This window comes from Salvelinus fontinalis, chromosome 7, assembly GCF_029448725.1.
Source record: "Salvelinus fontinalis isolate EN_2023a chromosome 7, ASM2944872v1, whole genome shotgun sequence".
Lineage (NCBI taxonomy): Eukaryota > Metazoa > Chordata > Actinopteri > Salmoniformes > Salmonidae > Salvelinus > Salvelinus fontinalis.
The window spans coordinates 15,669,800-15,693,365 of record NC_074671.1 but is presented as its reverse complement, the minus strand read 5'-3'; the positions used below and the strand labels follow the sequence as shown (position 1 = coordinate 15,693,365).

The 23,566-nt window shown below is 44.8% G+C and overlaps 1 protein-coding gene across 1 annotated transcript in view; it reads right to left on the bottom strand.

Annotated features, from left to right (window-relative positions):
- LOC129858902 (contactin-associated protein-like 2) overlaps positions 1-23,566 on the bottom strand; it is a 197,650-nt gene that overhangs the window by 148,250 nt on the left and 25,834 nt on the right. Inside the window, exon 9 of the mRNA XM_055928132.1 lies at positions 20,940-21,046. Coding sequence (XP_055784107.1) covers positions 20,940-21,046 — 107 coding nt within the window. The remainder of the gene's footprint in view (positions 1-20,939; positions 21,047-23,566) is intronic.

Below are 23,566 nucleotides of genomic sequence, written 5' to 3'. Positions count from 1 at the left end.
TCACTCTGCTTCCAAATATTGTCTCTGTCACTCTGCATCCAAATAATGACTCTGTCACTCTGCATCCAAACGCTGACTCTGCCACTCTGCTTCCAAACACTGACTCTGTCACTCTGCTTCCAAATACTGACTCTGTCACTCTGCTTCCAAATACTGACTCTGTCACTCTGCCACTCTGCATCCAAACACTGACTCTGTCACTCTGCATCCAAATAATGACTCTTTCACTCTGCTTCCAAATACTGACTCTGTCACTCTGCTTCCAAATACTGACTCTGTCACTCTGCATCCAAATACTGACTCTGTCACTCTGCTTCCAAATACTGACTCTGTCACTCTGCATCCAAATACTGACTCTGTCACTCTGCATCCAAATACTGACTCTGTCACTCTGCATCCAAATACTGACTCAGTCACTCTGCATCCAAATACTGACTCTATCACTCTGTCACTCTGCATCCAAACACTGACTCTGTCACTCTGCATCCAAACACTGACTCTGTCACTCTGCTTCCAAATACTGACTCTGTCCCTCTGCTTCCATACACTGACTCTGTCCCTCTGCTTCCAAATACTGACTCTGTCACTCTGTCACTCTGCTTCCAAATACTGACTCTGTCGCTCTGCTTCCAAATACTGACTCTGTCACTCTGCTTCCAAATACTGACTCTGTCACTCTGCTTCCAAAAACTGACTCTGTCACTCTGCATCCAAATACTGACTCTGTCACTCTGCATCCAAATACTGACTCTGTCACTCTGCATCCAAATACTGACTCTGTCACTCTGTCACTCTGCATCCAAACACTGACTCTGTCACTCTGCTTCAAAATACTGACTCTGTCACTCTGCATCCAAATACTGACTCTGTCACTCTGCATCCAAATACTGACTCTGTCACTCTGCATCCAAATACTGACTCTGTCAGTCTGTCACTCTGCATCCAAACACTAACTCTGTCACTCTGCATCCAAATAATGACTCTGTCACTCTGCTTCCAAATACTGACTCTGTCACTCTGCTTCCAAACACTGACTCTGTCCCTCTGCTTCCAAATACTGACTCTATCACTCTGTCACTCTGCTTCCAAATACTGTCTCTGTCACTCTGCTTCCAAATACTGACTCTGTCACGCTGCTTCCAAACACTGACTTTGTCACTCTGCTTCCAAATACTGACTGTCACTCTGCTTCCAAATACTGACTCTGTCACTCTGCATCCAAATACTGACTCTGTCACTCTGCATCCAAATACTGACTCTGTCACTCTGCTTCCAAATACTGACTCTGTCACTCTGCTTCCAAATACTGACTCGGTCACTCTGCTTCCAAATAATGACTCTGTCACTCTGCTTCCAAATACTGACTCTGTCACTCTGCTTCCAAATATTGTCTCTGTCACTCTGCATCCAAATAATGACTCTGTCACTCTGCATCCAAATACTGACTCTGTCACTCTGTCACTCTGCATCCAAACACTGACTCTGTCACTCTGCTTCAAAATACTGACTCTGTCACTCTGCATCCAAATACTGACTCTGTCACTCTGCATCCAAATACTGACTCTGTCACTCTGCATCCAAATACTGACTCTGTCAGTCTGTCACTCTGCATCCAAACACTAACTCTGTCACTCTGCATCCAAATAATGACTCTGTCACTCTGCTTCCAAATACTGACTCTGTCACTCTGCTTCCAAACACTGACTCTGTCCCTCTGCTTCCAAATACTGACTCTATCACTCTGTCACTCTGCTTCCAAATACTGTCTCTGTCACTCTGCTTCCAAATACTGACTCTGTCACGCTGCTTCCAAACACTGACTTTGTCACTCTGCTTCCAAATACTGACTGTCACTCTGCTTCCAAATACTGACTCTGTCACTCTGCATCCAAATACTGACTCTGTCACTCTGCATCCAAATACTGACTCTGTCACTCTGCTTCCAAATACTGACTCTGTCACTCTGCTTCCAAATACTGACTCGGTCACTCTGCTTCCAAATAATGACTCTGTCACTCTGCTTCCAAATACTGACTCTGTCACTCTGCTTCCAAATATTGTCTCTGTCACTCTGCATCCAAATAATGACTCTGTCACTCTGCATCCAAATACTGACTCTGTCACTCTGCATCCAAACGCTGACTCTGCCAATCTGCTTCCAAACACTGACTCTGTCACTCTGCTTCCAAATACTGACTCTGTCACTCTGCTTCCAAATACTGACTCTGTCACTCTGTCACTCTGCATCCAAACACTGACTCTGTCACTCTGCATCCAAATAATGACTCTTTCACTCTGCTTCCAAATACTGACTCTGTCACTCTGCTTCCAAATACTGACTCTGTCACTCTGCATCCAAATACTGACTCTGTCACTCTGCTTCCAAATACTGACTCTGTCACTCTGCATCCAAATACTGACTCTGTCACTCTGCATCCAAATACTGACTCTGTCACTCTGCATCCAAATACTGACTCTGTCACTCTGTCACTCTGCATCCAAACACTGACTCTGTCACTCTGCATCCAAACACTGACTCTGTCACTCTGCTTCCAAATACTGACTCTGTCACTCTGCTTCCAAACACTGACTCTGTCCCTCTGCTTCCAAATACTGACTCTGTCACTCTGTCACTCTGCTTCCAAATACTGACTCTGTCGCTCTGCTTCCAAATACTGACTCTGTCACTCTGCTTCCAAATACTGACTCTGTCAATCTGCTTCCAAATACTGACTCTGTCACTCTGCATCCAAATACTGACTCTGTCACTCTGCTTCCAAATACTGACTCTGTCACTCTGCTTCCAAAAACTGACTCTGTCACTCTGCATCCAAATACTGACTCTGTCACTCTGCATCCAAATACTGACTCTGTCACTCTGCATCCAAATACTGACTCTGTCACTCTGCTTCCAAATACTGACTCTGTCACTCTGCTTCCAAATACTGACTCTGTCACTCTGCTTCCAAATACTGACTCTGTCACTCTGCTTCCAAAAACTGACTCTGTCACTCTGCATCCAAATACTGACTCTGTCACTCTGCATCCAAATACTGACTCTGTCACTCTGCATCCAAATACTGACTCTGTCACTCTGTCACTCTGCATCCAAACACTGACTCTGTCACTCTGCTTCAAAATACTGACTCTGTCACTCTGCATCCAAATACTGACTCTGTCACTCTGCATCCAAATACTGACTCTGTCACTCTGCATCCAAATACTGACTCTGTCACTCTGCATCCAAACACTAACTCTGTCACTCTGCATCCAAACACTGACTCTGTCACTCTGCATCCAAATAATGACTCTGTCCCTCTGCTTCCAAATACTGACTCTGTCACTCTGCTTCCAAACACTGACTCTGTCCCTCTGCTTCCAAATACTGACTCTATCACTCTGTCACTCTGCTTCCAAATACTGACTCTGTCACTCTGCTTCCAAATACTGACTCTGTCACTCTGCTTCCAAACACTGACTTTGTCACTCTGCTTCCAAACACTGACTGTCACTCTGCTTCCAAATACTGACTCTGTCACTCTGCATCCAAATACTGACTCTGTCACTCTGCATCCAAATACTGACTCTGTCACTCTGCTTCCAAATACTGACTCTGTCACTCTGCTTCCAAATACTGACTCGGTCACTCTGCTTCCAAATAATGACTCTGTCACTCTGCTTCCAAATACTGACTCTGTCACTCTGCTTCCAAATATTGTCTCTGTCACTCTGCATCCAAATAATGACTCTGTCACTCTGCATCCAAACGCTGACTCTGCCACTCTGCTTCCAAACACTGACTCTGTCACTCTGCTTCCAAATACTGACTCTGTCACTCTGCTTCCAAATACTGACTCTGTCACTCTGCCACTCTGCATCCAAACACTGACTCTGTCACTCTGCATCCAAATAATGACTCTTTCACTCTGCTTCCAAATACTGACTCTGTCACTCTGCTTCCAAATACTGACTCTGTCACTCTGCATCCAAATACTGACTCTGTCACTCTGCTTCCAAATACTGACTCTGTCACTCTGCATCCAAATACTGACTCTGTCACTCTGCATCCAAATACTGACTCTGTCACTCTGCATCCAAATACTGACTCAGTCACTCTGCATCCAAATACTGACTCTATCACTCTGTCACTCTGCATCCAAACACTGACTCTGTCACTCTGCATCCAAACACTGACTCTGTCACTCTGCTTCCAAATACTGACTCTGTCCCTCTGCTTCCATACACTGACTCTGTCCCTCTGCTTCCAAATACTGACTCTGTCACTCTGTCACTCTGCTTCCAAATACTGACTCTGTCGCTCTGCTTCCAAATACTGACTCTGTCACTCTGCTTCCAAATACTGACTCTGTCACTCTGCTTCCAAAAACTGACTCTGTCACTCTGCATCCAAATACTGACTCTGTCACTCTGCATCCAAATACTGACTCTGTCACTCTGCATCCAAATACTGACTCTGTCACTCTGTCACTCTGCATCCAAACACTGACTCTGTCACTCTGCTTCAAAATACTGACTCTGTCACTCTGCATCCAAATACTGACTCTGTCACTCTGCATCCAAATACTGACTCTGTCACTCTGCATCCAAATACTGACTCTGTCAGTCTGTCACTCTGCATCCAAACACTAACTCTGTCACTCTGCATCCAAATAATGACTCTGTCACTCTGCTTCCAAATACTGACTCTGTCACTCTGCTTCCAAACACTGACTCTGTCCCTCTGCTTCCAAATACTGACTCTATCACTCTGTCACTCTGCTTCCAAATACTGTCTCTGTCACTCTGCTTCCAAATACTGACTCTGTCACGCTGCTTCCAAACACTGACTTTGTCACTCTGCTTCCAAATACTGACTGTCACTCTGCTTCCAAATACTGACTCTGTCACTCTGCATCCAAATACTGACTCTGTCACTCTGCATCCAAATACTGACTCTGTCACTCTGCTTCCAAATACTGACTCTGTCACTCTGCTTCCAAATACTGACTCGGTCACTCTGCTTCCAAATAATGACTCTGTCACTCTGCTTCCAAATACTGACTCTGTCACTCTGCTTCCAAATATTGTCTCTGTCACTCTGCATCCAAATAATGACTCTGTCACTCTGCATCCAAATACTGACTCTGTCACTCTGTCACTCTGCATCCAAACACTGACTCTGTCACTCTGCTTCAAAATACTGACTCTGTCACTCTGCATCCAAATACTGACTCTGTCACTCTGCATCCAAATACTGACTCTGTCACTCTGCATCCAAATACTGACTCTGTCAGTCTGTCACTCTGCATCCAAACACTAACTCTGTCACTCTGCATCCAAATAATGACTCTGTCACTCTGCTTCCAAATACTGACTCTGTCACTCTGCTTCCAAACACTGACTCTGTCCCTCTGCTTCCAAATACTGACTCTATCACTCTGTCACTCTGCTTCCAAATACTGTCTCTGTCACTCTGCTTCCAAATACTGACTCTGTCACGCTGCTTCCAAACACTGACTTTGTCAATCTGCTTCCAAATACTGACTGTCACTCTGCTTCCAAATACTGACTCTGTCACTCTGCATCCAAATACTGACTCTGTCACTCTGCATCCAAATACTGACTCTGTCACTCTGCTTCCAAATACTGACTCTGTCACTCTGCTTCCAAATACTGACTCGGTCACTCTGCTTCCAAATAATGACTCTGTCACTCTGCTTCCAAATACTGACTCTGTCACTCTGCTTCCAAATATTGTCTCTGTCACTCTGCATCCAAATAATGACTCTGTCACTCTGCATCCAAATACTGACTCTGTCACTCTGCATCCAAACGCTGACTCTGCCAATCTGCTTCCAAACACTGACTCTGTCACTCTGCTTCCAAATACTGACTCTGTCACTCTGCTTCCAAATACTGACTCTGTCACTCTGTCACTCTGCATCCAAACACTGACTCTGTCACTCTGCATCCAAATAATGACTCTTTCACTCTGCTTCCAAATACTGACTCTGTCACTCTGCTTCCAAATACTGACTCTGTCACTCTGCATCCAAATACTGACTCTGTCACTCTGCTTCCAAATACTGACTCTGTCACTCTGCATCCAAATACTGACTCTGTCACTCTGCATCCAAATACTGACTCTGTCACTCTGCATCCAAATACTGACTCTGTCACTCTGTCACTCTGCATCCAAACACTGACTCTGTCACTCTGCATCCAAACACTGACTCTGTCACTCTGCTTCCAAATACTGACTCTGTCACTCTGCTTCCAAACACTGACTCTGTCCCTCTGCTTCCAAATACTGACTCTGTCACTCTGTCACTCTGCTTCCAAATACTGACTCTGTCGCTCTGCTTCCAAATACTGACTCTGTCACTCTGCTTCCAAATACTGACTCTGTCACTCTGCTTCCAAATACTGACTCTGTCACTCTGCATCCAAATACTGACTCTGTCACTCTGCTTCCAAATACTGACTCTGTCACTCTGCTTCCAAAAACTGACTCTGTCACTCTGCATCCAAATACTGACTCTGTCACTCTGCATCCAAATACTGACTCTGTCACTCTGCATCCAAATACTGACTCTGTCACTCTGTCACTCTGCATCCAAACACTGACTCTGTCACTCTGCTTCAAAATACTGACTCTGTCACTCTGCATCCAAATACTGACTCTGTCACTCTGCATCCAAATACTGACTCTGTCACTCTGCATCCAAATACTGACTCTGTCACTCTGTCACTCTGCATCCAAACACTAACTCTGTCACTCTGCATCCAAATAATGACTCTGTCACTCTGCTTCCAAATACTGACTCTGTCACTCTGCTTCCAAACACTGACTCTGTCCCTCTGCTTCCAAATACTGACTCTATCACTCTGTCACTCTGCTTCCAAATACTGTCTCTGTCACTCTGCTTCCAAATACTGACTCTGTCACGCTGCTTCCAAACACTGACTTTGTCACTCTGCTTCCAAATACTGACTGTCACTCTGCTTCCAAATACTGACTCTGTCACTCTGCATCCAAATACTGACTCTGTCACTCTGCATCCAAATACTGACTCTGTCACTCTGCTTCCAAATACTGACTCTGTCACTCTGCTTCCAAATACTGACTCGGTCACTCTGCTTCCAAATAATGACTCTGTCACTTTGCTTCCAAATACTGACTCTGTCACTCTGCTTCCAAATATTGTCTCTGTCACTCTGCATCCAAATAATGACTCTGTCACTCTGCATCCAAATAATGACTCTGTCACTCTGCATCCAAACGCTGACTCTGCCACTCTGCTTCCAAACACTGACTCTGTCACTCTGCTTCCAAATACTGACTCTGTCACTCTGCTTCCAAATACTGACTCTGTCACTCTGTCACTCTGCATCCAAACACTGACTCTGTCACTCTGCATCCAAATAATGACTCTTTCACTCTGCTTCCAAATACTGACTCTGTCACTCTGCTTCCAAATACTGACTCTGTCACTCTGCATCCAAATACTGACTCTGTCACTCTGCTTCCAAATACTGACTCTGTCACTCTGCATCCAAATACTGACTCTGTCACTCTGCATCCAAATACTGACTCTGTCACTCTGCATCCAAATACTGACTCTGTCACTCTGTCACTCTGCATCCAAACACTGACTCTGTCACTCTGCATCCAAACACTGACTCTGTCACTCTGCTTCCAAATACTGACTCTGTCACTCTGCTTCCAAACACTGACTCTGTCCCTCTGCTTCCAAATACTGACTCTGTCACTCTGTAACTCTGCTTCCAAATACTGACTCTGTCGCTCTGCTTCCAAATACTGACTCTGTCACTCTGCTTCCAAATACTGACTCTGTCACTCTGCTTCCAAAAACTGACTCTGTCACTCTGCTTCCAAATACTGACTCTGTCACTCTGCATCCAAATACTGACTCTGTCACTCTGCATCCAAATAATGACTCTGTCACCCTGCTTCCAAATACTGACTCTGTCACTCTGCATCCAAACACTGACTCTGTCACTGTGCTTCCAAATACTGACTCTGTCACTCTGCTTCCAAACACTGACTCTGTCCCTCTGCTTCCAAATACTGACTCTGTCACTCTGTCACTCTGCTTCCAAATACTGACTCTGTCACTCTGCTTCCAAATACTGACTCTGTCACTCTGCTTCCAAACACTGACTTTGTCACTCTGCTTCCAAATACTGACTGTCACTCTGCATCCAAACACTGACTCTGTCACTCTGCATCCAAATACTGACTCTGTCACTCTGCATCCAAATACTGACTCTGTCACTCTGCTTCCAAATACTGACTCTGTCACTCTGCATCCAAATACTGACTCTGTTACTCTGCTTCCAAATACTGACTCTGTCACTCTGCTTCCAAATACTGACTCTGTCACTCTGCTTCCAAATACTGACTCTGTCACTCTGCATCCAAGTACTGACTCTGTCGCTCTGCTTCCAAGTACTGACTCTGTCACTCTGCTTCCAAATACTGACTCTGTCACTCTGCATACAAATACTGACTCTGTCACTCTGTCACTCTGCATCCAAATACTGACTCTGTCACTCTGTCACTCTGCATCCAAATACTGACTCTGTCACTCTGCTTCCAAATACTGACTCTGTCACTCTGCTTCCAAATACTGACTCTGTCACTCTGCTTCCAAATACTGACTCTGTCACTCTGCATCCAAATACTGACTCTGTCACTCTGCATCCAAATACTGACTCTGTTACTCTGCTTCCAAATACTGACTCTGTCACTCTGCTTCAAAATACTGACTCTGTCACTCTGCTTCCAAATACTGACTCTGTCACTCTGCATCCAAATACTGACTCTGTCGCTCTGCTTCCAAATACTGACTCTGTCACTCTGCTTCCAAACACTGACTCTGTCACTCTGCTTCCAAATACTGACTCTGTCACTCTGCTTCTAAATACTGACTCTGTCCCTCTGCTTCCAAACACTGACTCTGTCACTCTGCTTCCAAATACTGACTCTGTCACTCTGCTTCCAAATACTGACTCTGTCCCTCTGCTTCCAAATACTGACTCTGTCACTCTGCATCCAAACACTGACTCTGTCACTCTGTCACTCTGCATCCAAAAACTGACTCTGTCACTCTGCTTCCAAATACTGTGTCTGTCACTCTGCATCCAAACACTGACTCTGTCACTCAGTCACTCTGCATCCAAAAACTGACTCTGTCACTCTGCTTCCAAATACTGACTCTGTCACTCTGCATCCAAATACTGACTCTGTCACTCTGCTTCCAAATACTGACTCTGTCACTCTGCTTCCAAATACTGACTCTGTCACTCTGCTTCCAAATACTGACCCCTCACTCTGTCACTCTGCATCCAAATACTGACTCTGTCACTCTGCTTCCAAGTACTGACTCTGTCACTCTGTCACTCTGCATCCAAATACTGACTCTGTCACTCTGCTTCAAAATACTGACTCTGTCACTCTGTCACTCTGCATCCAAATACTGACTCTGTCACTCTGCATCCAAATAATGACTCTGTCATTCTGTCACTCTGCATCCAAATACTGACTCTGTCACTCTGCTTCCAAATACTGACTCTGTCACTCTGTCACTCTGCATCCAAATACTGACTCTGTCACTCTGCATCCAAACACTGACTCTGTCACTCTGCTTCAAAATACTGACTCTGTCACTCTGTCACTCTGCTTCCAAATACTGACTCTGTCACTCTGCTTCCAAATACTGACTCTGTCACTCTGCTTCCAAACACTGACTCTGTCACTCTGCTTCCAAACACTGACTCTGTCACTCTGCTTCCAAACACTGACTCTGTCACTCTGCATCCAAATACTGACTCTGTCACTCTGCTTCCAAACACTGACTCTGTCACTCTGCATCCAAATACTGACTCTGTCACTCTGCTTCCAAATACTGACTCTGTCACTCTGCATCCAAATACTGACTCTGTCACTCTGCATCCAAATACTGACTCTGTCACTCTGCTTCCAAATACTGACTCTGTCACTCTGCATCCAAATACTGACTCTGTCACTCTGCTTCCAAACACTGACTCTGTCCCTCTGCTTCCAAATACTGACTCTATCACTCTGTCACTCTGCTTCCAAATACTGTCTCTGTCACTCTGCTTCCAAATACTGACTCTGTCACGCTGCTTCCAAACACTGACTTTGTCACTCTGCTTCCAAATACTGACTGTCACTCTGCTTCCAAATACTGACTGTCACTCTGCTTCCAAATACTGACTCTGTCACTCTGCATCCAAATACTGACTCTGTCACTCTGCATCCAAATACTGACTCTGTCACTCTGCTTCCAAATACTGACTCTGTCACTCTGCTTCCAAATACTGACTCGGTCACTCTGCTTCCAAATAATGACTCTGTCACTCTGCTTCCAAATACTGACTCTGTCACTCTGCTTCCAAATATTGTCTCTGTCACTCTGCATCCAAATAATGACTCTGTCACTCTGCATCCAAACGCTGACTCTGCCACTCTGCTTCCAAACACTGACTCTGTCACTCTGCTTCCAAATACTGACTCTGTCACTCTGCTTCCAAATACTGACTCTGTCACTCTGTCACTCTGCATCCAAACACTGACTCTGTCACTCTGCATCCAAATAATGACTCTTTCACTCTGCTTCCAAATACTGACTCTGTCACTCTGCTTCCAAATACTGACTCTGTCACTCTGCATCCAAATACTGACTCTGTCACTCTGCTTCCAAATACTGACTCTGTCACTCTGCATCCAAATACTGACTCTGTCACTCTGCATCCAAATACTGACTCTGTCACTCTGCATCCAAATACTGACTCTGTCACTCTGCATCCAAATACTGACTCTGTCACTCTGTCACTCTGCATCCAAACACTGACTCTGTCACTCTGCATCCAAACACTGACTCTGTCACTCTGCTTCCAAATACTGACTCTGTCACTCTGCTTCCAAACACTGACTCTGTCCCTCTGCTTCCAAATACTGACTCTGTCACTCTGTCACTCTGCTTCCAAATACTGACTCGGTCACTCTGCTTCCAAATAATGACTCTGTCACTCTGCTTCCAAATACTGACTCTGTCACTCTGCTTCCAAATATTGTCTCTGTCACTCTGCATCCAAATAATGACTCTGTCACTCTGCATCCAAACGCTGACTCTGCCACTCTGCTTCCAAACACTGACTCTGTCACTCTGCTTCCAAATACTGACTCTGTCACTCTGCTTCCAAATACTGACTCTGTCACTCTGTCACTCTGCATCCAAACACTGACTCTGTCACTCTGCATCCAAATAATGACTCTTTCACTCTGCTTCCAAATACTGACTCTGTCACTCTGCTTCCAAATACTGACTCTGTCACTCTGCATCCAAATACTGACTCTGTCACTCTGCTTCCAAATACTGACTCTGTCACTCTGCATCCAAATACTGACTCTGTCACTCTGCATCCAAATACTGACTCTGTCACTCTGCATCCAAATACTGACTCTGTCACTCTGCATCCAAATACTGACTCTGTCACTCTGTCACTCTGCATCCAAACACTGACTCTGTCACTCTGCATCCAAACACTGACTCTGTCACTCTGCTTCCAAATACTGACTCTGTCACTCTGCTTCCAAACACTGACTCTGTCCCTCTGCTTCCAAATACTGACTCTGTCACTCTGTCACTCTGCTTCCAAATACTGACTCTGTCGCTCTGCTTCCAAATACTGACTCTGTCACTCTGCTTCCAAATACTGACTCTGTCACTCTGCTTCCAAAAACTGACTCTGTCACTCTGCTTCCAAATACTGACTCTGTCACTCTGCATCCAAATACTGACTCTGTCACTCTGCATCCAAATAATGACTCTGTCACCCTGCTTCCAAATACTGACTCTGTCACTCTGCATCCAAACACTGACTCTGTCACTGTGCTTCCAAATACTGACTCTGTCACTCTGCTTCCAAACACTGACTCTGTCCCTCTGCTTCCAAATACTGACTCTGTCACTCTGTCACTCTGCTTCCAAATACTGACTCTGTCACTCTGCTTCCAAATACTGACTCTGTCACTCTGCTTCCAAACACTGACTTTGTCACTCTGCTTCCAAATACTGACTGTCACTCTGCATCCAAACACTGACTCTGTCACTCTGCATCCAAATACTGACTCTGTCACTCTGCATCCAAATACTGACTCTGTCACTCTGCTTCCAAATACTGACTCTGTCACTCTGCATCCAAATACTGACTCTGTTACTCTGCTTCCAAATACTGACTCTGTCACTCTGCTTCCAAATACTGACTCTGTCACTCTGCTTCCAAATACTGACTCTGTCACTCTGCATACAAATACTGACTCTGTCACTCTGTCACTCTGCATCCAAATACTGACTCTGTCACTCTGTCACTCTGCATCCAAATACTGACTCTGTCACTCTGCTTCCAAATACTGACTCTGTCACTCTGCTTCCAAATACTGACTCTGTCACTCTGCTTCCAAATACTGACTCTGTCACTCTGCATCCAAATACTGACTCTGTCACTCTGCATCCAAATACTGACTCTGTCACTCTGCTTCCAAATACTGACTCTGTCACTCTGCATCCAAATACTGACTCTGTCACTCTGCTTCAAAATACTGACTCTGTCACTCTGTCACTCTGCATCCAAATACTGACTCTGTCACTCTGCATCCAAATAATGACTCTGTCATTCTGTCACTCTGCATCCAAATACTGACTCTGTCACTCTGCTTCCAAATACTGACTCTGTCACTCTGTCACTCTGCATCCAAATACTGACTCTGTCACTCTGCATCCAAACACTGACTCTGTCACTCTGCTTCAAAATACTGACTCTGTCACTCTGTCACTCTGCTTCCAAATACTGACTCTGTCACTCTGCTTCCAAATACTGACTCTGTCACTCTGCTTCCAAACACTGACTCTGTCACTCTGCTTCCAAACACTGACTCTGTCACTCTGCTTCCAAACACTGACTCTGTCACTCTGCATCCAAATACTGACTCTGTCACTCTGCTTCCAAACACTGACTCTGTCACTCTGCATCCAAATACTGACTCTGTCACTCTGCTTCCAAATACTGACTCTGTCACTCTGCATCCAAATACTGACTCTGTCACTCTGCATCCAAATACTGACTCTGTCACTCTGCTTCCAAATACTGACTCTGTCACTCTGCATCCAAATACTGACTCTGTCACTCTGCTTCCAAACACTGACTCTGTCCCTCTGCTTCCAAATACTGACTCTATCACTCTGTCACTCTGCTTCCAAATACTGTCTCTGTCACTCTGCTTCCAAATACTGACTCTGTCACGCTGCTTCCAAACACTGACTTTGTCACTCTGCTTCCAAATACTGACTGTCACTCTGCTTCCAAATACTGACTGTCACTCTGCTTCCAAATACTGACTCTGTCACTCTGCATCCAAATACTGACTCTGTCACTCTGCATCCAAATACTGACTCTGTCACTCTGCTTCCAAATACTGACTCTGTCACTCTGCTTCCAAATACTGACTCGGTCACTCTGCTTCCAAATAATGACTCTGTCACTCTGCTTCCAAATACTGACTCTGTCACTCTGCTTCCAAATATTGTCTCTGTCACTCTGCATCCAAATAATGACTCTGTCACTCTGCATCCAAACGCTGACTCTGCCACTCTGCTTCCAAACACTGACTCTGTCACTCTGCTTCCAAATACTGACTCTGTCACTCTGCTTCCAAATACTGACTCTGTCACTCTGTCACTCTGCATCCAAACACTGACTCTGTCACTCTGCATCCAAATAATGACTCTTTCACTCTGCTTCCAAATACTGACTCTGTCACTCTGCTTCCAAATACTGACTCTGTCACTCTGCATCCAAATACTGACTCTGTCACTCTGCTTCCAAATACTGACTCTGTCACTCTGCATCCAAATACTGACTCTGTCACTCTGCATCCAAATACTGACTCTGTCACTCTGCATCCAAATACTGACTCTGTCACTCTGCATCCAAATACTGACTCTGTCACTCTGTCACTCTGCATCCAAACACTGACTCTGTCACTCTGCATCCAAACACTGACTCTGTCACTCTGCTTCCAAATACTGACTCTGTCACTCTGCTTCCAAACACTGACTCTGTCCCTCTGCTTCCAAATACTGACTCTGTCACTCTGTCACTCTGCTTCCAAATACTGACTCTGTCACTCTGCTTCCAAATAATGACTCTGTCACTCTGCTTCCAAATACTGACTCTGTCACTCTGCTTCCAAATATTGTCTCTGTCACTCTGCATCCAAATAATGACTCTGTCACTCTGCATCCAAACGCTGACTCTGCCACTCTGCTTCCAAACACTGACTCTGTCACTCTGCTTCCAAATACTGACTCTGTCACTCTGCTTCCAAATACTGACTCTGTCACTCTGTCACTCTGCATCCAAACACTGACTCTGTCACTCTGCATCCAAATAATGACTCTTTCACTCTGCTTCCAAATACTGACTCTGTCACTCTGCTTCCAAATACTGACTCTGTCACTCTGCATCCAAATACTGACTCTGTCACTCTGCTTCCAAATACTGACTCTGTCACTCTGCATCCAAATACTGACTCTGTCACTCTGCATCCAAATACTGACTCTGTCACTCTGCATCCAAATACTGACTCTGTCACTCTGCATCCAAATACTGACTCTGTCACTCTGTCACTCTGCATCCAAACACTGACTCTGTCACTCTGCATCCAAACACTGACTCTGTCACTCTGCTTCCAAATACTGACTCTGTCACTCTGCTTCCAAACACTGACTCTGTCCCTCTGCTTCCAAATACTGACTCTGTCACTCTGTCACTCTGCTTCCAAATACTGACTCTGTCGCTCTGCTTCCAAATACTGACTCTGTCACTCTGCTTCCAAATACTGACTCTGTCACTCTGCTTCCAAAAACTGACTCTGTCACTCTGCTTCCAAATACTGACTCTGTCACTCTGCATCCAAATACTGACTCTGTCACTCTGCATCCAAATAATGACTCTGTCACCCTGCTTCCAAATACTGACTCTGTCACTCTGCATCCAAACACTGACTCTGTCACTGTGCTTCCAAATACTGACTCTGTCACTCTGCTTCCAAACACTGACTCTGTCCCTCTGCTTCCAAATACTGACTCTGTCACTCTGTCACTCTGCTTCCAAATACTGACTCTGTCACTCTGCTTCCAAATACTGACTCTGTCACTCTGCTTCCAAACACTGACTTTGTCACTCTGCTTCCAAATACTGACTGTCACTCTGCATCCAAACACTGACTCTGTCACTCTGCATCCAAATACTGACTCTGTCACTCTGCATCCAAATACTGACTCTGTCACTCTGCTTCCAAATACTGACTCTGTCACTCTGCATCCAAATACTGACTCTGTTACTCTGCTTCCAAATACTGACTCTGTCACTCTGCTTCCAAATACTGACTCTGTCACTCTGCTTCCAAATACTGACTCTGTCACTCTGCATACAAATACTGACTCTGTCACTCTGTCACTCTGCATCCAAATACTGACTCTGTCACTCTGTCACTCTGCATCCAAATACTGACTCTGTCACTCTGCTTCCAAATACTGACTCTGTCACTCTGCTTCCAAATACTGACTCTGTCACTCTGCTTCCAAATACTGACTCTGTCACTCTGCATCCAAATACTGACTCTGTCACTCTGCATCCAAATACTGACTCTGTCACTCTGCTTCCAAATACTGACTCTGTCACTCTGCTTCAAAATACTGACTCTGTCACTCTGCTTCCAAATACTGACTCTGTCACTCTGCATCCAAATACTGACTCTGTCGCTCTGCTTCCAAATACTGACTCTGTCACTCTGCTTCCAAACACTGACTCTGTCACTCTGCTTCCAAATACTGACTCTGTCACTCTGCTTCTAAATACTGACTCTGTCCCTCTGCTTCCAAACACTGACTCTGTCACTCTGCTTCCAAATACTGACTCTGTCACTCTGCTTCCAAATACTGACTCTGTCCCTCTGCTTCCAAATACTGACTCTGTCACTCTGCATCCAAACACTGACTCTGTCACTCTGTCACTCTGCTTCCAAATACTGACTCTGTCACTCTGCATCCAAATACTGACTCTGTCACTCTGCTTCCAAATACTGACTCTGTCACTCTGCATCCAAATACTGACTCTGTCACTCTGCATCCAAATACTGACTCTGTCACTCTGCATCCAAATACTGACTCTGTCACTCTGCATCCAAATACTGACTCTGTCACTCTGTCACTCTGCATCCAAACACTGACTCTGTCACTCTGCATCCAAACACTGACTCTGTCACTCTGCTTCCAAATACTGACTCTGTCACTCTGCTTCCAAACACTGACTCTGTCCCTCTGCTTCCAAATACTGACTCTGTCACTCTGTCACTCTGCTTCCAAATACTGACTCTGTCGCTCTGCTTCCAAATACTGACTCTGTCACTCTGCTTCCAAATACTGACTCTGTCACTCTGCTTCCAAAAACTGACTCTGTCACTCTGCTTCCAAATACTGACTCTGTCACTCTGCATCCAAATACTGACTCTGTCACTCTGCATCCAAATAATGACTCTGTCACCCTGCTTCCAAATACTGACTCTGTCACTCTGCATCCAAACACTGACCCTGTCACTGTGCTTCCAAATACTGACTCTGTCACTCTGCTTCCAAACACTGACTCTGTCCCTCTGCTTCCAAATACTGACTCTGTCACTCTGTCACTCTGCTTCCAAATACTGACTCTGTCACTCTGCTTCCAAATACTGACTCTGTCACTCTGCTTCCAAACACTGACTTTGTCACTCTGCTTCCAAATACTGACTGTCACTCTGCATCCAAACACTGACTCTGTCACTCTGCATCCAAATACTGACTCTGTCACTCTGCATCCAAATACTGACTCTGTCACTCTGCTTCCAAATACTGACTCTGTCACTCTGCATCCAAATACTGACTCTGTTACTCTGCTTCCAAATACTGACTCTGTCACTCTGCTTCCAAATACTGACTCTGTCACTCTGCTTCCAAATACTGACTCTGTCACTCTGCATCCAAGTACTGACTCTGTCGCTCTGCTTCCAAGTACTGACTCTGTCACTCTGCTTCCAAATACTGACTCTGTCACTCTGCATACAAATACTGACTCTGTCACTCTGTCACTCTGCATCCAAATACTGACTCTGTCACTCTGTCACTCTGCATCCAAATACTGACTCTGTCACTCTGCTTCCAAATACTGACTCTGTCACTCTGCTTCCAAATACTGACTCTGTCACTCTGCTTCCAAATACTGACTCTGTCACTCTGCATCCAAATACTGACTCTGTCACTCTGCATCCAAATACTGACTCTGTCACTCTGCTTCCAAATACTGACTCTGTCACTCTGCTTCAAAATACTGACTCTGTCACTCTGCTTCCAAATACTGACTCTGTCACTCTGCATCCAAATACTGACTCTGTCGCTCTGCTTCCAAATACTGACTCTGTCACTCTGCTTCCAAACACTGACTCTGTCACTCTGCTTCCAAATACTGACTCTGTCACTCTGCTTCTAAATACTGACTCTGTCCCTCTGCTTCCAAACACTGACTCTGTCACTCTGCTTCCAAATACTGACTCTGTCACTCTGCTTCCAAATACTGACTCTGTCCCTCTGCTTCCAAATACTGACTCTGTCACTCTGCATCCAAACACTGACTCTGTCACTCTGTCACTCTGCATCCAAAAACTGACTCTGTCACTCTGCTTCCAAATACTGACTCTGTCACTCTGCATCCAAACACTGACTCTGTCACTCTGTCACTCTGCATCCAAAAACTGACTCTGTCACTCTGCTTCCAAATACTGACTCTGTCACTCTGCATCCAAACACTGACTCTGTCACTCTGCATCCAAACACTGACTCTGTCACTCTGTCACTCTGCATCCAAAAACTGACTCTGTCACTCTGCTTCCAAATACTGACTCTGTCACTCTGCATCCAAATACTGACTCTGTCACTCTGCTTCCAAATACTGACTCTGTCACTCTGCTTCCAAATACTGACTCTGTCACTCTGCTTCCAAATACTGACCCCTCACTCTGTCACTCTGCATCCAAATACTGACTCTGTCACTCTGCTTCCAAGTACTGACTCTGTCACTCTGTCACTCTGCATCCAAATACTGACTCTGTCACTCTGCTTCAAAATACTGACTCTGTCACTCTGTCACTCTGCATCCAAATACTGACTCTGTCACTCTGCATCCAAATAATGACTCTGTCATTCTGTCACTCTGCATCCAAATACTGACTCTGTCACTCTGCTTCCAAATACTGACTCTGTCACTCTGTCACTCTGCATCCAAATACTGACTCTGTCACTCTGCTTCCAAATACTGACTCTGTCACTCTGCTTCCAAATACTGACTCTGTCCCTCTGCTTCCAAATACTGACTCTGTCACTCTGCATCCAAACACTGACTCTGTCACTCTGTCACTCTGCATCCAAAAACTGACTCTGTCACTCTGCTTCCAAATACTGACTCTGTCACTCTGCATCCAAACACTGACTCTGTCACTCTGTCACTCTGCATCCAAAAACTGACTCTGTCACTCTGCTTCCAAATACTGACTCTGTCACTCTGCATCCAAATACTGACTCTGTCACTCTGCTTCCAAATACTGACTCTGTCACTCTGCTTCCAAATACTGACTCTGTCACTCTGCTTCCAAATACTGACCCCTCACTCTGTCACTCTGCATCCAAATACTGACTCTGTCACTCTGCTTCCAAGTACTGACTCTGTCACTCTGTCACTCTGCATCCAAATACTGACTCTGTCACTCTGCTTCAAAATACTGACTCTGTCACTCTGTCACTCTGCATCCAAATACTGACTCTGTCACTCTGCATCCAAATAATGACTCTGTCATTCTGTCACTCTGCATCCAAATACTGACTCTGTCACTCTGCTTCCAAATACTGACTCTGTCACTCTGTCACTCTGCATCCAAATACTGACTCTGTCACTCTGCATCCAAACACTGACTCTGTCACTCTGCTTCAAAATACTGACTCTGTCACTCTGTCACTCTGCTTCAAAATACTGACTCTGTCACTCTGCTTCCAAATACTGACTCTGTCACTCTGCTTCCAAACACTGACTCTGTCACTCTGCTTCCAAACACTGACTCTGTCACTCTGCTTCCAAACACTGACTCTGTCACTCTGCATCCAAATACTGACTCTGTCACTCTGCTTCCAAACACTGACTCTGTCACTCTGCATCCAAATACTGACTCTGTCACTCTGCTTCCAAATACTGACTCTGTCACTCTGCATCCAAATACTGACTCTGTCACTCTGCATCCAAATACTGACTCTGTCACTCTGCTTCCAAATACTGACTCTGTCACTCTGCATCCAAATACTGACTCTGTCACTCTGCATCCAAACACTGACTCTGTCACTCTGCATCCAAATACTGACTCTGTCACTCTGCTTCCAAACACTGACTCTGTCACTCTGCATCCAAATACTGACTCTGTCACTCTGCTTCCAAATACTGACTCTGTCACTCTGCATCCAAATACTGACTCTGTCACTCTGCATCCAAATACTGACTCTGTCACTCTGCTTCCAAATACTGACTCTGTCACTCTGCATCCAAATACTGACTCTGTCACTCTGCATCCAAACACTGACTCTGTCACTCTGTCACTCTGCATCCAAACACTGACTCTGTCACTCTGCATCCAAATACTGACTCTGTCACTGTGCTTCCAAATACTGACTCTGTCACTCTGTCACTCTGCATCCAAATACAGACTCTGTCACTCTGTCACTCTGCATCCAAATACTGACTCTGTCACTCTAGATCCAAATACTGACTCTGTCACTCTGTCACTCTGCATCCAAACACTGACTCTGTCACTCTGTCCCTCTGCATCCAAATACTGACTCTGTCACTCTGCTTCCAAATACTGACTCTGTCACTCTGCTTCCAGATTCTGACTCTGTCACTCTGCTTCCAAATACTGACTCTGTCACTCTGCTTCCAAATACTGACTCTGTCACTCTGCTTCCAGATTCTGACTCTGTCACTCTGCTTCCAAATACTGACTCTGTCACTCTGCATCCAAATACTGACTCTGTCACTCTGCTTCCAAATACTGACTCTGTCACTCTGCTTCCAGATTCTGACTCTGTCACTCTGCTTCCAAATACTGACTCTGTCCATCTGCTTCCAAATAATGACTCTGTCCCTCTGCATCCAAATACTGACTCTGTCACTCTGCTTCCAAATAATGACTCTGTCACTCTGCTTCCAAATACTGACTCTGTCCATCTGCTTCCAGATTCTGACTCTGTCCATCTGCTTCCAGATTCTGACTCTGTCCATCTGCTTCCAGATTCTGACTCTGTCACTCTGCTTCCAAATACTGACTCTGTCACTCTGCATCCAAATACTGACAAACAAATACACGTTTCAGACACACACTGTCTGTCAAACACGCTCATATTTAAATACGCACACACACATACACACACACAGATGTAGTGACAGCATGGTGATGGTGTGTTTGTGTTTATACAGAGATGAGAATATGATTGACGTTTCATTAAGAGACAGTGAAAAAGAGTGGGGAATTTGATGGCTACTTTTTTGATTAAGAACCAACCATCTCTGCCTACGCTTTCTTACAACTCTCTCACTCTTTTCTTTGTACACACACACACACACACACACACACACACACACACACACACACACACACACACACACACACACACACACACACACACACACACACACACACACACACACACACACACACACACACACACACACACACACACACACACACACACACTCACATGTGTGGCAAGTGGCTCCAGTGTATCCGGTTCTGTCGCAGGTGCAGCTAAAATGATCCCACGTCTGTTTACACCTGCCTCCATGCTCACAATGGTTAGGCATACACCTAGAGAGAACAATAAAACAGGGAGAGAGAGAAGGAGAACAATCCATAATAACTATCTCTTATTTTATTTTATTCAACATGTATTTGTTCTTATACAAACCATTATATATAAGAATGTTATTCCCCCAAAACATTGATATGAGTAATCTGGATGAAATGCCCCTAGGCTTCGGTCCCAGGGTTAGCTTCCACAAACATCCAGACATACACTGGGTTACATACCACTGTAAATTCCTGCTTTTAAATCCAAGGAGGACAAAACAGAGGCTTGCCTCAGGTAAACCACTTGGGAAAAATGCTAAGTGATCAAAACCCCTCAGAAGCTGTTCACTCAGATGAAAAAAGAGGCTTTATAACACTTAGAGGAAGTCGGGTGAAAAGTCACTGAAGTATTGCAGCTATTGGAGCCTCAGACACATTTTCCAAAGCTTGGGGAATCCAAGCGGAAAGAGACAAGACTATCAGTGCTCTCAACTCACAATCACATTACGAAACGGGTGTTAAATCAAGTTTGTCAAATTTCCTATGCAGTACAGACACAGACAAACACATATATATAGGAAAGTGTGGGTAACAGGGAAAGAGGAAGAGATTGAAGGAGAGTGAGAGAGCGAACAGAAGGGGCGGCGAGACAGAAAGTCAAAGACAGAGAGAGAGAGAGAGACAGAGATACAGAGAGAGAGAGAGAGACAGAGAGGGAGAGAGAGACAGAGAGGGAGACAGAGACAGAGAGAGAGACAGAGACAGAGAGACAGAGAGACAGAGACAGAGACAGAGACAGAGACAGAGACAGAGACAGAGAGGCTATGTGCACATTGACCACAAAATGAGGTGGAAACTGAGCTGCACTTCCTAACCTCCTGCCAAATGTATGACCATATTAGAGACACATATTTCCCTCAGATTACTCAGACCCACAAAGAATTCGAAAACAAATCCAATTTTGATAAACTCCCATATCTATTAGGTGAAATATCACAGTGTGTCATCACAGCAGCAAGATTTGGGACCTGTTTGCAACAAGAAAAGGGCAACCAGTGAAGAACAAACACCACTGTAAATACAACCCATATTTATGTATATTTATTTCACTTTTTGTACTTTAACTATTTGCACATCATTACAACTAGAGGTCGACCGATTACGATTTTTCAACGCCAATAGCAATACCGATTATTGGAGGACCAAAAAAAGCTGATACTGATTAACCAGCCAATCTTTATATATATACTTGTAATAATGACAATTACAACAATACTGAATGAATACTTTTATTTTAACTTAATATAATACATAAAGAAAATCTATTTAGTCTCAAATAAATAATTAAACGGGCCTCCCGGGTGGCGCAGTGGTCTAGGGCACTGCATCGCAGCGCTAGCTGTGCAACCAGAGTCTCTGGGTTTGTGCCCAGGCTCTGTCGCAGCCGGCCGCGACCGGGAGGTCCATGGGGCGACGCACAATTGGCCTAGCGTCGTCCAGGGTTAGGGAGGGTTTGGCCGGTAGGGATATCCTTGTCTCATCGCGCTCCAGCGACTCCTGTGGCGGGCCGGACGCAGTGCGCGCTAACCAAGGGGGCCGGGTGCACAGTGTTTCCTCCGAAACACATTGGTGCGGCTGGCTTTCGGGTTGGAGGCGCACTGTGTTAAGAAGCAGTGCGGCTTGGTTGGGTTGTGCTTCGGTTGGACGCATGGCTTTCAACCTTCGTCTCTCCCGAGCCCGTACAGGAGTTGTAGCGATGAGACAAGATAGTAATTACTAGCGATTGGATACCACGAAAATTGGGGAGAAAAGGGGGTTAAAAAAAATAAAAAATAAAAAATAATGAAACATGTTCAATTTGATTTAAATAATGCAAAAACAGTTGGAGGAGAAAGCAAAAGTGCAATATGTGCCATGTAAAAAAGCTAACGTTTAAGTTCCTTGCTCAGAACATGAGAACATATGAAAGCTGGTGGTTCAATGTTCCCAGTTCTTCAATATTCCCAGTTAATTAAGAAGTTTTAGGTTGTAGTTATTATAAGAATTATGACGCGTTGACTATTTCTCTCTATACCATTTGCATTTCATATACCTTTGACTATTGGATGTTCCTATAGGCACTTTAGTATTGCCAGCCAGATCTCAGGAGTTGATAGGCTTGAAGTCATAAACAGCGCTGTGCCTCAAGCATTGCTAAGAGCTGCTGGCAAACACAGTAAAGTGCAGTTTGAGTGAATGCTTACGAGCCTACTGCTGCCTACCACCGCTCAGTCAGACTGCTCTATCTGCTACCACCGCTCAGTCAGACTGCTCTAATATCAAATCATAGACTTAATTATAATAAACACACAGAAATATGAGCCTTAAGTCATTAATATGGTCAAATCCTTCAAAAACAAAACGTTTATTATTTCAGTGAAATACGGAACCGTTACGTATTTTATCGAACGGGTGGCAATCATAAGTCTAAATATTGCTGTTACATTGCACAACCTTCAACGTTATGTCATAAATATGTAAAATTCTGGCAAATTAATT